Here is an 18,497-nt window from a genome sequence, read left to right on the forward strand (position 1 = left end):
TACCTAATAGACCTTCTAACAATTATAGAAAAACTGGTTTTCTTAATCCATAATTATATTTTATGGTAATAAAAGGATATTAAGCAATGCCTAAATAATATATTTTATTAATAGACACAAATTGAAGGTTAAAATTTGATGATAATAAACTCCCTAACCACCCAAACCCACTAGTTTCTAACCTTGCTTCCTCTTCCATTCCTGGCAATCCTCCGAGGCGCCTGAAAAGAAGATGACTTCATGATTTTATATTGTTAACTGTTTTTGGAGTTCTACTACTGGGTAGTTTCTCTACATCCTGTATCATATCTTATGTCATTATGATCAAATTTACCTGTTGTATTTTTTTATACAGTTGTAAATATCAATAAATAAATTTTAAAAAAATTTCTGTTGAATTTATGGTTTCTTAACTTCAAACAGTAACAATTTCTACTGAGATCTTTGCCTATAATATTAAAAACACTTATCAATTTTAATATAAAATAAAGATATTAATATATCAATTAGATTTCTTAAAAACTTTTGTTCATTGAAGATAATATGAAGACTAATAAATTCATAAATATCGCACAATGTGTAGTAAGGGCAAACATATTAATTTTTCAACAAGATTTTTTGAAAATATTTATATAAATTATTATCAATCATAAATCACTTAAAGTTATTATTTGTTTCTATTGATATTCTTTTCTTTTATTCATTAATATTCGCTTCCTTCTAATGCCAAAAGTTAATACATTTTTTTTTTTTCATTTGAAACTTGCAGACTACCAAAAACAATGAAATTGTGGTTAGTAACTTCCCTCTTGGTAGGCTACTCTGAAGCCGCTAGATTCTTGGCTCTCTTCCCGATGGCAAGTAAATCGCACCACTATGTCTTCAGGCCTATTATGGAAACGTTGGGAAGGAGAGGGCACGAGGTGGTCTACTACACGGCATATCCTTACGAAGGACCAGTTCCAGCTGGAATTGTACAGGTTGACATATCTGGCGAATTGCCTGACTTCCACTGTATGATAACTATGAACTCTCATCTTAAATTATTTATAACTACTTAATTTACTAAACATAAATAATTTAAAATTTTGTTTTTATAGCAACCGTAAACATACTGGACTTTGTCGACACTACTATCATTGAGGATATGCAAAAGACTTTCGGATTCTCTTTTGTTTTATCAAAGTTAATTTTGGAATGTCCAACGGTGCAGAAGCTGATACACTCGGATGAGAAGTTCGATGCTGTTTTGTTTGAGAGCTATGTAATTCAAGAATACTTATCTGCCTTTATGCACAAGTTCAATGCTATAGGAATAGACATTGTTTCAGTAGGTAAGAAAAAAAAACATGTTCATTATAACATTAACATCACATGTTTTTTAGTCTTGAAATTTAAAAAAGTTGAGATTGTCGCCACTACGTACCCAGATTGGTGGTCATTGGTGTGAATGACGAAAATATAGTTTTAGAACGATAATTAAATACTGTTTCATGTATTGTAAGAAACATTAGTTATAATCATGGTTTTGCAATAAGAATGCACCATAAAATTCGAATCATTTTATTGAAAATCCTGGGTTATCTCCGCTAAAGAAGTACTTAAGAATGTTTGGGGGTTGTATGAACGGCTTCCATCCTACTTAGTGCAGTTTGTTTTGGATTTCTAACCATCTCTTCTGATGCTATTTTGTAGATATTAGTAGTGAGCTGTAAGCGGTACATCCGTCCATCTATAAGTAGCAGTCGGCTAGTACAATAGGTGTGCTTTCAGGAAAGTCGAGGAGCTAGTTCTATAATGCCGGTATGACTATACCAGATACTTCTTTAATATACCCAACTTAGTTAAGGAAAGGAAAGTTGTCAGAATTTGGAGTAAATCGGGTGCACTAAGGCATAAAGGCACACCATACTTAATCTCATTATTTTAGTGATCAACACCATTCTCCAAGAAACACACTTTTATGGAATGTGGGTACCTGTTGTACCCTGTATTTTTTTATGAACCAATTAAAAAATTCTTCTCTATACCATTTCAGCAATTTTTGGGATGGAGTTATGTGACAGTAACATATAAATTGATCATTATTCCAGTGTATTTATTATTTCAATACCATTATACCAATATACAAGATAATTATAGTATACAATATAGTACTATTATATTTATATATTGCGGCTAATATTTAATTTGAATCAATTAGATGAACAAGTTAATATGCTATTTATAATACTGGCGAATAAAGATATTGCATTTAGAAAAGAACAAATTAATAAATATCAGTGTATAACTTAGCATGAGAATATATTAAACCCTACTGATATATTTAAAACTGTGTACTTTATTCGGATTGAAGGTGATTATGCATGGATGAATGAATTGGCAGGACTGTCAGATAATCCTTCCTATCAAGTGGACTTCAAAGCTGAGTTCACTGAAAATATGAACTTCTGGGAGAGAGTGCATAATACATATGTGTATGCAGTGTCAACAATCGGAGGGTAATACTACATGAACCAAATGGAAAACGTTGTCAGCAAGTATTTCAACTACACAGGCCACGAGAGCAGGCCTCCATTCATGCAGCTACTGTGTAACAGGAGTCTCATCTTGGTGAACTATCACAATGTCGTGGGTTTTCCGGTCCCGAAGCCACCTCACAGGAAGGATATTGGTGGAGTTACTATCAAACCTAAGAAACCTCTACCGAAGGTATCATCTTTTTTATTTTTATATTCTACGTCTTTAATTCACTTATAACCTATGATTAAATTTGATATTTTTTAGCGTCTTTCATAAAGTTACCTTGATAGTTATTCTGACTTTGTTAACAGAGCTGATATACTTAACATTTTCCTCGAACTCAGTCTTGCCTTCCAAGGGACTTCATCAGAGAAGCTAATAAAATTTGAAAAACAAAACCGAGAATTGAATCAGTCTTTCCAGAAGTCCCTTGAAAGGTATATATAGTATATCAAGAAGATAAATAATTACAAAGAGAAAATAAGTCAGTTTAGGGAAGCCAAGTATCGGATTCTTTATTTATTATTTGATTTTTATTTATCCTCATATAATCAGAATCGGTTATTACTATTCAGTATTTACTATGTTTTATATAATGCATAGCATTTTCCTGGTCGATGAGAAAATAAATCATAAAAATAATTTTCCTGATGCTTAAGAAATTGAAGCAAATATCACGAACAGTCAAGTAGTTTATAAAAACAACTCTACGATCTTTCCAATTAATGGTAAAAACAATCTCAAGGAGTATTTATTTAATAAAAAATAAAACAAAAATTAAGAAAAATATTAGTTAAGAAAAAAATTTTTTTTTCACAAAATGAAATGGAACCACCTTAATCTATTTTTTAAATTTATTTATTAAAACAAGATCGTCCTGGGTCCTGTTTCATAATGAAAGCTAATAGTATTAGTTCATAGTACAAGTATAGAAACAACGAGGTAATTGCACTAATACTTGTTTCTTTTCATAATAGGGAGGGGTATTAGTGATATTACAGGAGTTAAAAAGTACTAAAGTACAAGTTACTATTGTACAAATCAGTACAGGTATCCTTCTTATTAGGGGTAACAAATTGTCCCTGGGTCAGAGACGTCTTCCTTCCTGTGGTGGTTTCTTGTTGTTCTTCGTCTTCGGAGGAGGAAAGACACGCATTTTCAGGAGTCAGGCTACGAATGCTGTTATCTCTGGTACTGTGACGCTCAAAGTGGTCGAAGGGGAAGTACCACACTGCCCACTAACATCACCAATTCACTATCTAAGACTAGCACCACTGGCTAAGTCAAGATCACGGGACGGTTATGAAATGTCACTTTACTAAAACTTAAAATCTTAATTTTAGACTAACCTAATAGCGGGAACCAAAAGAGAAGTCCACCACTGGAAAGCTCTAACACCTATTATTATTAATATATTATTAGTATTTACATAGAGAGCACTATCCAGTAGATGTCAACTCTTTAACTACTGCTACCTGATCAGAACTATATTGATAATTTAAAAATAAAATTTAGGTTTAAAATAATATACTACTGAATGTAATGTACAACTCTGTAAATTTAGTTATCTCAGGATGTAAATAGGCCATACTTAATAATCATTAAATGACTTATCAATATTTTAAAAGTTCATAAATATATACGTTTGTTTTAATTTTGCAGATTGGAATAACATGATTTTTTTTAGGTATTCCTCGGCTGTTTTTGAAGTTCAACTACAAATTATCTAGAATTAATCTAAATTATACTAGGGAAAGAATAACTTATTGATCTCTACGTAAAAGTATTTAAATGCTGATCATTTAAATGAAATGAAAAGTAATATAATAAATAGAAAAAATTGACATCAAAATTAAGAAATAAAATAATAATAAAGGGAATGTCAATGTATTGTTTGTAATATTTAACATTTGTAATTAAAATAAAAACTAAAAAACTACTGGATTACTTTATTTACCTAGTGTTTGTAGCAATAATAATTATGGATTATCCTTTTTTCCAAACTATTTACCCATTTAAAAGAAAAAATCACAGCTGACATCCTAACCCAACCTAACACTATCCTCACCACGTAATCCGATGACACATGCCTATTGTCAGTGAACAATGATCCTTACATTGTATCCCAAACTCTCCAATCCCACATTACCACCCTTGAAGAATGGTGTCAAAATTGGAGGATTAAAATTAATTCCAATAAATACCACCAAATCACATTTACCCTGCGTCGTTAAACCATGACCTCTTGCCCTACAGTATCCTTTAATAGAAATCCACTTATTCCTGTCGAACAGATCCGTTACATGGACTACATCTCGACAAACGACAAGGAATCCTCATACAAGACTGTAAAAACAGGGAACTGTTCGTCGATTTTATTGGTTTTGGGTAATAAATGGTAAATATAAAATAAACTCATAAATGATAAGATAAAATTGTCTACGTATCGTCGCTTAAAATTTATAACCTTTAGTACCAACATTATGAGGCTAAGTGGACCCCGGAGGACTCCCGAACTGACAGGGTTGACTCACGGTTACAGTAACAGAGTTAATCATCTGTCTCAGCCAGATTCTAACTCGGTTCCTTGGTGTTTCCTCCTGTAATAATGGTACTCAGCACTGAAAGAACAAGTAGAATAAACAAACAATGGATGAAGAGAATTTAAGGGCTTAAGCTCTGTCTTCGTTGTAACAATTGCAGGAATAATCTACAATAAAAAGCCGGATTTTTCTTTGATTGGTTATCCCCGCACCCCAACGTCTCTTGTATCCCATTATACTCTTTACAATTCCTGAACTAAAAACAAAATATTACTGAAATTTCATTTGAATCAGAGATAATGATGGGAGCTTAAAGATCAAAAACTTATCATTAAAAATAATTTAAGAAACTAAAGAAACCTGGCAAGACAAAACAATCATCAACTGCTATTTCTTCTTGACGACAGATATTCACTTTTGTTGCGAAACAAGCTACTTAACTATAACATAAGACTAAGAAGGTACCATGATAGGATCACAGATTATAACCAATTTTTTTATGGTGATTCTTTATCCGAAAATATTCTACTCGTATCCTGGAATTATTTCCAATGGTCCCTAAGAGCCGATAAAAAATTATGTAATTTTAACAGTTATATATTTTTCTTTTCTGCCATTTCTCTGTAAAAATGTTTTCTGAAAAAGCTGTTATTAAAGTGTTTTCTTTCGGGATTACTTTAGATTGAATGTATGAGCGCTATCAAAGTTACTTATTCAGCGTGATTTTAAAATTTCGGAAAAAAAAAAAAATAATGTCTCAACGGTGAAAATTTAACCATTTATTACAATGCAGTAAGTTAATGTTTTCTAAAAGTTTGAGATATTTAAAATCACAACGTATGAAGACCCATTAGAAAACAAAAACATGTGACAGATAGGTCAGAAACATCTTAGGGTTAAAGTATAGAATAAATGATATACGCAGAACAAAAAAATTTAAATCGAGTCTTAATTTAAAAAGGTTAACAATTTTTTTTAATTACCATTAAGTAGAGGCTTAAATAAACTGAAAATGATATAACTGGCATGTTAAATAGAAAATATTGTACTTTCTATTTATCATGTGTTTTTTTTCTGATCTTTATATCGTTATAAACCAGGAAGCTACAAATTATAACTCAGACGTCTGAAAAAAAAATACAAAATGAACCTCTAAAAAATTAATGATAATCTGTTCAACTCTGAATATAGGACAAACATAAAAAATGAATCATTATATTTTTGTGAGCACCGTTTCCAAATTGAATTGGATGATTTACTAAAAATACGTTATGTATTACTATTTTTATTTATTTATTTTTTTTGGAAATAACTTTTAAAATATAAATAAAGATGAAAAGAACAGTTTTAATCATCCGTATTGATTGGGGTTATCTTTAGGAGAAAATAATATTAATTATACGATTAGGAATACAGAATTTATAATACCTAGTCAAGGCCGGCTGCTGCAGGGTTAGATCTTCCTTCAGTAGGCGCCGCAGACTTCATCAGAACGTTGTTAGATTGATCTTCGTTGGCTGACACATGTAAGGTAAGAATTAGATCTAAGCTCATTTTTATTTATATTTTGATTTGTTATCTTCTATCATCTCGGATGTATAATTGAATAAGAATTCAAAGTTTTAATAATATGCTGAAAGGATATATTCTGTACATAAAATATAACCTATATATGAACTATGATATAATTACCAGAGTTTAGGATTTTATTTCGTACTTGGAGTTTAATTTGTTATGTAAGTTGCATTTAACATAGAAAACATCTATAAGAAACACAACATGGCGTTTAATTAAAACATTCTAAACGAGAGCATTCACCCCGAGCATCATCTTGCCTCTTAAGGTCATGGAATATTTCTAGCTAACAATATAATCAATGTTCAAAAACTTAAAACTGTATTATAATGTGAAATTTAAAAAAATTTATTATGTAAAACATGGAATATCTTATTTTTTTTTTTCCTTTCCTACGATTATCTTCCCGTTTCTTCCTTTCTCAATAATTTTATATGTTCCTCCCAACACACATTTCGATGTTTAACTCTGTTTGAGCACAAAATAAAATAAAAAAAAAGATTAAAAATCTATAATTACTTCACATATAAAATAAATATTTTCTTGGATTAATATATACGATTATAAATCACATTAAGAATATTTTGGGTTGTTCTTGGAGGCAAATGATATTCTTTTGTCTTAATTTTTAATTATTTTTTGATTAAAATTTTTTTAATTTTCTATTATTATAATGACTTGTATTTAATTGTTTGTAGAGATGGGAATAACAAATACAAATTTTAGAGGTTTGCGATAAATTACTGTGAAACTGTTTGAATCTAATATTAGGTGATGGGAACACAAAGATTATAAGAGAAGAAGTATATTATCCAACGATCGATATAGAAAGTTTGCATGGATTTAGGACCGATAATAGAATACGACTATTAAACTTTTCCATCGAAAAAAAACAACCGTTTTTTACTACTTACAAATATATATTTACAAAACGATAAATTGGGTCCATTCTTTTTATCTATTTGTTTAATACTAGATCGACCAGATGGCCCACACATACTTAATGTAAGAGGTACATATTCAAAAAATCACCCCTAACTATGCTCAATGTTATAAATAAAACAAAAAATTATGATAAAATAAATATATTAAAATAATAATTTTTTATAAATGATGAAACTTAAGTTAATAATAAAAACAATGACATTTACGGATTTAACAAACAGATTGACTTCTAATGGAAAAAAAGAAAGTGAATTTAAGAATAAGATAAAGAGAAAGTAATAAATTTAGATAAAATCAAAAAATAGAGTGAAAATAACATAATTGATAAATATAGAACTTAAAACAGGTTGTCCTGCAGCAGCTTGGGCTTCAGTCTTCGGGTTGTGATTGGGGTTCCCAAGTATATCCATTTTTTTTTAAAAAAGTTCCTTTTATTTCACTAATGTTTTAAAAAGTATATTGTGTAATGAATGTTTTAGAGCAATATGCATTCAAAGTTTTAAATTTTAAAGATCCTATAACTTAAAAACTGAAAAACTTAAAAAAACAAAATATTTTGTACTTCTTACTTTATACTTTCCTACCTCAGAGACAGATTACGTGAATCATATTAAAGCACTGCCTCTTTTCTCAATTTACTGAGTAATACCCAAATAAGTAAGTTTCAGTAATACCCACAGTCCTACAATATTTACACAGCTGCCATTCTGAGCAAGCCTCACACTGACCTCACCAAATCTACTGATCAAAAATGTGTACTATCAGTGAATAACCATTCCTTAATTGCATTCAAAACTCTGACAATTTTAATTTTTCTTCTATCCAAACACAGTAAAAAATAGTACTATGAAAACTACATTCAACTGTTTTATTGTTAATATTGTTATTGTGCTTGGTTAGAATTTTTTTTAAAATTGTTTTTGAATTGAAATTAAATATTTTATTATATATGGTCGATTGACTTGTAAATGCTTAACGTTTTTAATCAATTGTCTCCTTAATGTCCTAAAGGCCGAAATGCTGGAGCACTAAAATTAACTTTGTTGAGAGTAAAGAGGTTCAATTATAGTTTCTTTATAATGAATGGAGAGATAATAAATAATAAATAATGCCTATAGATAGATGACAAAGCCGTAATGCATTTGGGAAAGATCGGATGGTCTTTCCTGTTCGAATTTCTATTTTTATTTTTCTCTCTTAGTTATTCATTACATTCGTATAACATCATCATAAATATCACGTATTTTTCCATTATTTATTATTGCTGATGATGAAAACTAGCCATTTTTTTTTTTTTTTTGAGAATTAGTTTACATGAAGAGTTTTTGAAAAATTCGACATTTCATTACTCTCAAACTGTTTGAATGAGTAAAGACGAGTAAATTTCTCATTGAGTCACTAAAGGTAATTAAAATTATTACAATGCGAAACAGATTAGATAAAATCGATTAAACATGAAAATTGATTGAAAAAAATTGGCCGATTTTGTCGAAAATGTTGCTGTTACGTCCGAGGCATATATTCACTTTAAATATGTAATTGCAGTTTCGTATAACTTTTCATTTTTGAGCTCGACTGTTCACACACAGGCCATTATGCGAGACTTGGTTATTTGAACTTACGGGACCTCAAAACGTGTATTTCTGTCGAAAACTAGAATTCGAAATTTTGCATTATCGCAAAAACTTACCGTTCTTTATAATCCACACATAAGGAAGTGAAAGTAAAAATTGATAAGGAAAAATCTCGGAATTCTACCACTATTATGTTGTTTCAGCGAACATAATTCAAGTAAAAAGATAGAATAATTGTAAATAAAATAAATCGAAATGTTTTGTTAAGATTGATATGATCGTTCCATAAATATTTAATATTATTATTATTTTTTCTCCATATTACAAAAGTATCCAAACTTTTAAGAAATTCGTCAACTTTTTCAATATAATAGGATGATCATATCACTAAAAGCTACTTAAGGATGATTACTCAATATTTAAATATATAGCAATAATATAACTAGTATCAAAACAGTACAATCTTTATTTAATTTTATATTTATTCATCTAGTCTATATAACAACATCTCATTGTTTATTGGGTCAAAACTCAAGATATTACGATGAAAAAAGCAACGGAAAAATTCTAAACTAGACTACAATTTAAAATATTTCTTTTAGTTGATGGCTCAGTTTTAAGTATAGTTTAAATGAAACTTCCAGATAGAAGAAAAAATTAAAATTATATTGTTAAATTTGAGAATTTATTATTAGTTTTTATGCTAAAAGTCCGTTAGATATATCTGGTTCTTTGTCAAATTTTCCTCATAGATAATTGTTTAAGGAAAAAACAAGATTTTGAGAGGCATCCACTGTCCAAGGCCAACCACTGGTACTGGACTGTTAGTAATTTGTTCGATCCTGCTGGAACAACTTCTAGATTTATTGTTAGTTTAAAAATATTTTTGTTTATATAAACTTAATTTTAAAGTTAAATATTTAATAATATCGTTTAATTTATGTCCTTATTAACTTAATAATACATTTACAGAAACAACAAAGAATAATAATAGAAAAGGTGACGAGTAGACATAATTAGTTTTTCAAATAAAATTATATTTCAGTACTAGGTTTTTCATTTAAAAAGTTTTTTTATAAACATTTGTAGGTAAAATTTAACAAAAATATATTAATTAATATCAATATATTATGAAAAAGTTTTAGTGATCACCGTGTAATTTTTAGCATATAAGGTGGAAATTTATTTTTATAAATTGAAGTACTAATTAAAAAGCAGGGATAATGACTTTAATTTTCTTTTTTTTCCTGCTTGCACTATTTTGAAAAAAAAGAGGGAGAGAGAGAGGGAGGGAGGGAGGAGAGAGAGAGAAAGAGAAAGAGAGAATTTCATTTTATTATTGAATCATTACAACTCATCCACTCCTGAGATATTTTTTTATTATTCGATATCTTCATTAGCGAAATAATAATGCAAAAACACTAAAAGAAGGGACGTGAGAAAATACTTTCCTAAAGCCTAGTCTTGATTAATGGTGAAATGGATACTGCTAGATTACGGAGTCCCGCAAGTCCTTAGGGAAATTGGAATTTTAGCAAGGACCTTGACCTTGCTCCAGCTACGGCGTTCAGAATTTAGCCGTGAAGTTCTATCAACCTGGAGTGATTCTGAAACACTAAGGATACTTACTTGGAAAGAGACAGGAATTTGAATCTTAACTGATAATGAATTCGGTCAGCACTTTGATGTTCCAGTGTACTGGCGGAAGATGTGGTGCTGGCACACTTTCCAGCGACAGTGACATGGAAGACGGCAGGAGGCTGGACAACAAAACGTTGGTCCTGTTTTTGAATAAATGAATAGGTAGCACTACATCAATGCATCTACGATACTACCCCACAATTATGATAGTTGACAATACTTTGTCTCTCTCGTCTTAGCTTTGATCAGATCCATGATGTACTGAGGGTATAATGATATACAATCCCTTGTGGTCCGGTGGAGTCTTGCTCACGTAAGCAGAAGTTCTTTGAATATAAACGTTCATACCAATTAAAAAATTAAGACCACGATGGCGTACCATGATGTTGATTTGTATCTGTATTTTTCTCTACATATAGTAATTACTAAAACTTACAGATCATCGTGTGGGACATGATTATTTTAAATTGGATATATAGGTACTCTTTTTCAATCTTGATCAATTTTTAGGCCGGTAAAAACAATACTTATTTACACTGAATTATGCAGCAATCAAACTAAATAAGATAAAAGTCTATTTATTCTGTTTGTTCAGGACACTCGTTTCGAAAATAAATGTTAGCAGAATAATATTATCATATATTTGATGTATTTACTTTTCCAAGACTGACTCAACATTTACGTTTGATTTTTGCTTTCGTTTAATGTACATTTTTGTTAATTGTTTTATATATTATATTTTGGAAAACAGCTAGTCAATTTTAATAAGGCCAGGAAAATTGTCAAAATGTTTAAAACGTAATTTAAAATTATTTAAGCAATACATCATAAGGCGATGACATTTTAACAAGTTCTTAATTTCTTTTATAATTAATAATAATAATAATAAAGGTTTAGTGTACCCGAAGGTTTGATGTCGATACCATAGATCGCTCACTTGATACATCAGTCCACATACCCCTGTCCAAACCCAAATCTGCATGATCAGTCTTGATGCAATTCTCTCACATAGGTCTCGGTCAGCACTTAGGACCCTAACCCGTCAGTTCAGTATTTATCAAAATTTTAGGGATTTGTTCGTTACAAAACCCTGCAACTTTAAATGCCCATATCATTCACTAATCGTGTGCTGTAACACGAACTATATTTACTGGGTGCAGCTCTCTCAATTTAGTGTTGTGTAGCCTTTAAAAGTCAGCAGTTAACTCAGCCTTTTTCGCTTTTATATTTTACAGCATCCTTTATTTTCAAAAATACTTAGAGCGCTGCACTTCCCTTAGTGTAAGAAGCCACGTTTTGCATCTGTAAACCGTTACAGGATAATAGCTTTGTAAATTCTTAGATTTAAGTTTCTGGCAATTTCGAAATTAAAAATGTACAAGAATTTATCGTTATAACCTCGCTTATATGTCCTAATTAGTTTGTTCGAGTTATCATAGAACCTAACTACTTAAGCCTGTAAAAATGCATTTCTGCATCATCGAAATTGCTCACGTTTCTAATGCTAACCATATTTTTTTGTTTTTAGCAGAATTTATTTCGAGACTTAGTTCCTTATTAAACGTGATTTTAATTAGTTTTATAGTTTCCTCGTTTTCACCCAAAAATATCAAATCATTAACATAGCCAAACATAAGTATCCTATAACTTAAATTTAAGCCCTTATCGTTTGAAAATAAAAAATCTAAGTATAGGCAAATGGAACGTAAGAAATATTACTTCCACCAGTAAATTAAGATCGGACGCAAACGAGGTTAAGCGACACAATACAGTTATTGTGGCTCTGCAACAGGTTTACGGGCCAGAGAAAAGCCTATTAAGGAAAGGCAAGTAATTATTTTTTAGGTACTGGGATGTAATCCCGGATGTATTCCGGGTTGAGTGATGTAATGTTTTTTAGTGATAAAATATCAGTGACAATATTTAAGAGACCTTGGTTTTAAATAGCATTGATAAATATTCATTCTTCAACCAAAGACAGTGATGAAGAGACTAAATTCGAATTATATGATAAATTAGAGTGGGTTTATGATAAATTACTGTGAAACTATTTAAAAATAATATTAGGAGATACAAGGAATGCAAAAATTAGATGAAAAATATATTATCCAACGATTGGCAAAATATATTATCCAATTTTGCACAAATTTAGAAGAAATGGTGTGGAATACGACTAATAAACTTTGCCATCTGGCTGTATTTGCTAGTTACAAATATATATTTACAGAACCGTAAAGTGGATTCAGTATTTTAAAAAAAAACCTTTTATTCCAATAGTTTTTTTTTTAAATAATATAATACATTTGAAATAAAATGTATCCAAATTGAAGTTTCTATTATTACTAAAGATCCTATATATTGAAAAAGGTTTTTTTTTTTTTTAAATATTTAATATTTTCTTCTTTATCCATTTCTCCCTCACTGACAGATTACGTAGATTAAATCACAGCAGTGCCTCTTTCCTCAATCTAATGGTGTTCCTTAAAGTAATATCCACGGTCTGAATAGCTTACCAGTGAACAACTATTCCTTAATTGCCTCCAAAACTCTCCAATATCATACGACAAACCATGAGCAATAAAGTTAAAATTTTAGGACTGAAATAAATGCCATCAAATTACCTCTATCTCCGTCATAAACCTATGAGATTCCACCTTACAGTATCTTTTCATAATATCCCACCGCAACAGATCCGCTACCTAGGACTACATCGAGATTAGGTATTAAGTCCAAACGTTTAAACGTAGAGCCAAGATTTTTGCTGCTCTCTCATCATTACTTAAGGGGAGAAGGGCAGTCTGTTAGTAAGACCCCCCAAAAAATAGTTTATATGATGACAATTTACATTATACAGCACAAATAATATGGCGGATCATTTTCACACATATGTAAAAAAAATATTTTTTTAATGCGCCTCACTAGCTTTATGGCCTCTTAGAACGGGTTCAATTGGGCCTTATTGGTAAATCAATTTAATTGGCTCTTATATAGAATCTTAAATATAAATAAATAAAAAATAATAATTAAATAGGAAAAAATAAATAATTAATAATAATAATAAAACATCTAATTTTTTATTTAAGAGTAAATTTGTCGTGAGATATTCAATGGTTCTCACTTTGTTTCAAATAAAATCATTCATAATGAGCATAATATTTAATCATTCCATAACGTCAATTAATGTTGCTGATTCGGCCCTTAGTAGATATACCTCCCATAATAAACCTGCACATACTTATTATATACCAAAATTTGCAGCGATTATTTCTTTAAATTTTGCGTATTTGAGTTACTGGCAATACTCGAGGAAATATTAGCTATAAAATTAAATATAAGAGGGCCATTAAAAAAAAATTACCATATGAAAACTACCAAGTTTTTACGGAGAATTTATTGCGTTGTGAACTTTTTTCCATCACCTTTTGCAGACAGTTTTACATTGCAATTCATTGAAAGAAATTAGTTCATAATTATTTCTAAATATACTATCAATTTTAATGGATCATGATTTGAGAATATATTTCAAACTGTGAAATAGTGATAAAATATTTTACTCAGAGAACTACTGAAATTTACAACCAACATCTCAACAACCGATACCTAAGAAATTTGGATTTTATGATTTTTTATTTTTTATTTATTTAAGTGTTTCGACCACTCGGGCCATTTACACTTGATTTACAAATTCGATTACAATTGGCATTTTCATACAGTAGAAATACAAATACAATTGAAATTACAAGATGAGAAATTTACATACATACATGGCATACAATGTCAGTTGAAATTACAAAGTGAGAAATTTACAATCACAATTACCATTACATGTTAACAACTACAATTTACACTTCACAAATTCATTACTGTTGTGGAGTCTTCTCTGATAATTTCCTTTACTCATGAAGAGAATCGGTGAGACTCCAGGGCAACCCAGTAGGAATGTGCCCAACAGCGAGATCACTTCAGCAGCATATACACATCGGTTCATCCTCCCTTCTTCATGAGATGATAGTGAGTGAGTCACGTATGTTCCATCCGAAGACGGGTTAATACATCTCTGTAGCACATCCATGTTTCCGGCCGGATTTGATTAAATTTTATGGTAGAGTTTGGAATGATGTAGAAACTTAAAAAGTCTATCTATGGTAAGTTTGTTATCTTGCAAGATGGAATGGAGATCATCAGGTATATTATATAAAGATATTAAGGATTTTATGATTATAAGATAGTGTTTGAATTAGAAACAGCTTATTGCTCTCAAGTATCAAGAAGTTTTAAATTATAAATTTAATAAAGTCTATTCAAACGCAAAAGGGGAAATAAAAAAAAAAAACTTAATATAGTTGGGAAAATAAAAATATTATTTGGGTGGGGCAACTGTTCAAAATTGTCGGCAAAGTTAAGATTTAGCCATTTACTATTGATTTAGGGTGCCTATCATAAATAGATGTTACAATAAACTACAATGAATTTATATTTTTAATGCAATAAAACTATTACAATAATGACTCTCATTACAGACTGGGCAGAAGAAGTCATGAAGTGGTTATTACTTCTCTTCCTGACGGGAACGTTGTATGTTGAAGTCTCTCCGAAGAGAATACTGGCATTCTTCCCTCTCATTGCCAAGTCCCACCATTACGTGTTCAGGCCTATCATTGAAGAGCTGACTAAGAGAGGTCATGAAATAGTCTATGTGACTGGCTATGCCTACGAAAAGGGACCACCGAAAGGAGTCACACAAATCGACATAAAAAAGTATTTACCATTCAGGGAAGGTATGTCAAATTACAATATAAAGTATTTTATTTTTCAAATATTTGCTTCGGATATTAATTTAAAATTTTACTATCAAATGAGAATGGAAGTAATTTTAATTTTTTGTTTTACTTTCATTTATTCGATCCTGACATGGCATTTTTTATAGATCTATTTCAACTGCCTGTATGTGTAAGAAAAATATTATTATTATGATAAATACAATAAAACAAATTTTACATCACCTATCAGATATTTGGTATTTACATAAATGGAAGAAAAAAGTTTTTAAGGTCTCTGAGTTACAAAAAAGTGTAAAAATTATCACAAAAATGTTTTCATGTTTCGATCAAAATAAAATGAGTTATGAAGGTAAATTAAAATTGTGAATATTTTATGAAAATGTTGACTCACCATGATATGATATTACCATATATACCATGATATCCATATTCGATGTGTAAAAAATGCTTATCAATTAATTACTAAATTAGGAATTTATATAACGTAAAATTTAAAATGACTTTATTTTGGAGTATCTTTTTTTACGCTTTTAATTATAATTTAGTAATCTGTAGACCTTATTAGAAATATTTTTTTCTTCCAATATAGAAATATAATACAAAAATGTAAAATTTTGATTGTTGAAAGAGAATCTGTATAAATACTTTATACAAAATCCCCCAGATCAAATAAACGGATTTAAATTTAAGGAGGATATTGCTATAAAATTATTCAATATATTCGGTGAGGTTCTTTATTGAAGTAGAAGCCACAGATTATTTTCTTTGATTAGATAAAATATGCTATAAACAAAAAATACTATTTTCAATTGGAATAAAAGTAGTGTAATAAAGATTTTCGACCAAGATTGAGAATGTTATTGAAAAACAGAGAAAAAAAAATAAAAATATTCATTTCATTTTCAATTCTGAAGTTTATTTTTGGTAGCTTGTTTTTTATTTTTATTCTTTGAATAACTAAATTTTCTTATTTCTGGCTTTGATACTTGATCCATGATTCCATAATACTCAAGCCTCCCCTACCGTCTGGTTGGGTAATAAATTTACTACCGTCAGTGTCCTGTTTCATAAATTAAGTATACCAACTAAATAATACAATCATTAATACAATTTTTTTCATGAGGATTTAAAAAATAAAAAGAGTATAAGTCACCACAGTACAAGTTAGACTAATAGCACATTAGTTATACTTGCTCATTATTTTTTTAGTGTATTTTTCATTAAAACAATAATTGATCTCTCAGAAAAATAGAAATTATTTACGATAAAAGATGGTGTTTTTTTCCAAATTATTAAACATAAATTGGCTATGTTTAAATATACAGTCTAATGCAATCAGATTTTTCAGTCAAGGAAAATTTACATTGGTAGTCTTAGCTTATATTCCTTAAGACTACTACTTACTACTGTAGTGAAGAACAAAAGTTAAAATTATTTGAACATCGAATTAAAAACATTTTGGCGACTATAAAAGATAAAATAACATATTAATTGCGATTTCTTTAAAGAACAGTCATCTTAAAAAATCACTGATAAACTTTATCAGATGCCAATGAACATCTAGGAGAGATTATGAATTAGTGTTACTATCACACTATCTAATTTCAATCAAAAAGTTTCTGTCATTTATACGATAGTCGTAACTCTTCTATTTTTTTCGCAGCTGTAAATATTTTTTTGTATGTGGCTACGTACAAATAAATTAAAGCATTATGTAGAGGACCAAAAGGAAAGTGTTGTATAGTTTTTGTGAAAACAGATTAGCTTCATCAAATACTATAGTGAGTCGGATCCAATTCGTTAGGTTTTCCTACTGTCAGGTTGGATGAGACCAAAGAGACTATAAATGGTTTATAACTGAGTGCTTCTTCAATACAACCACTTATTGGAGGCAGGTAGTGAACCGAAACTTACTAATGTAGTAATAGTAGTTATAAAAATAAAACAAATGATCTATGAAATTACATAAAATTCCAAAGTTCTTGTTCTTGTGGATATGAAGAAGAATAAGATTGCATAACCATAATTATTAGTCACATTAACTTGTCACTGACTTTTGAAAAACGCTCGACCACAAAAAAAAAAGAAGAAGAAAATTGAAGATCCTTGAGTTTTGCTAGTTATTCTTGAAATCAGAATATACTGATAAGATTGGTGAACTATTGATACACCTCTGCTGATATGAAGGTCGTATAGAAAAGGTCAATATCGAAAATTGACAAAATCTCAAAGATTAAATAACAAAAAAAATAATACCGATATCATTTAATATTACATCAAGAAAAAAATGAAAACAAAAATATTATGAAATATTTACAAATGTAGTTTATTGTCATTTATATTATTTAATTATTTTTTTCGCTATACCCTAAGTAAAATCGTTATTATTCTATTATAATAAAACTTAATGTACCATATATGGTGAATGTAATTGAAGATCTTACTGTAGAAAAAGGAGGCCGAAAATAGTTTAAACTATTTTGTAGCCAAAAGAACCATTAATTTTTCAGTTTTAAAATACATAAACACAAACACAAAAACATTTAGCGTGACTAAACTTTAAAAAAAAAAAACAAATACTAATAAAAAATAAATTAAAATCAAATTTCAAAAAGAACTTTAATTTAGAAAGGAGGCTTTTAAAAATTTACACCAAAGTTACTTCAGTTTCCTGAACTTTGAGAGTTTCAGATAAATTTGGAGTCAGTCCTATTCTGTTTATTTTTTGTAAATATAGGACCTCTATCTTCTAATCCCATCGATGAATGTAAACAAGGGACTTTGAACTTGTATAATCTCTAAAACATAAACAAACTGAGAGATAAATAGATCTGTTACTATGTAGGACTTTTTGATCTCTCTTATCTTTTAATACTTTCGACTTTGAACTATAATACTTTCTATTTTAGTTTGCT

The 18,497-nt window shown here is 29.6% G+C and overlaps 2 protein-coding genes across 5 annotated transcripts in view; both read left to right on the forward strand.

Annotated features, from left to right (window-relative positions):
- Positions 1-4,397, forward strand: part of LOC106687522 (UDP-glucosyltransferase 2) — a 22,497-nt gene extending 18,100 nt beyond the window's left edge. For 2 of the 3 annotated variants that reach the window (XM_014431453.2, XM_014431452.2), the window contains exons 2-5: positions 770-1,014; positions 1,101-1,334; positions 2,357-2,712; positions 4,211-4,397. In XM_014431453.2, the coding sequence (XP_014286939.1) occupies positions 783-1,014; positions 1,101-1,334; positions 2,357-2,505 (615 nt within the window). In that variant the 5' untranslated portion in view covers positions 770-782 and the 3' untranslated portion in view covers positions 2,506-2,712; positions 4,211-4,397. The remainder of the gene's footprint in view (positions 1-769; positions 1,015-1,100; positions 1,335-2,356; positions 2,713-4,210) is intronic. The other variant, XM_014431455.2, reaches the window with a different exon arrangement.
- A 2,121-nt stretch (positions 4,398-6,518) lies between these two features.
- Positions 6,519-18,497, forward strand: part of LOC106687517 (UDP-glucosyltransferase 2) — a 31,588-nt gene continuing 19,609 nt past the window's right edge. The window contains exons 1-2 of one of the 2 annotated variants that reach the window (XM_067047913.1): positions 6,519-6,597; positions 15,322-15,579. In XM_067047913.1, the coding sequence (XP_066904014.1) occupies positions 15,339-15,579 (241 nt within the window). In that variant the 5' untranslated portion in view covers positions 6,519-6,597; positions 15,322-15,338. The remainder of the gene's footprint in view (positions 6,598-15,321; positions 15,580-18,497) is intronic. The other variant, XM_067047914.1, reaches the window with a different exon arrangement.

The sequence above is a fragment of the Halyomorpha halys genome, unplaced genomic scaffold (assembly GCF_000696795.3).
Source record: "Halyomorpha halys isolate HHAL.00 unplaced genomic scaffold, Hhal_1.1 Scaffold975.1, whole genome shotgun sequence".
Taxonomy (NCBI): Eukaryota; Metazoa; Arthropoda; class Insecta; order Hemiptera; family Pentatomidae; genus Halyomorpha; species Halyomorpha halys.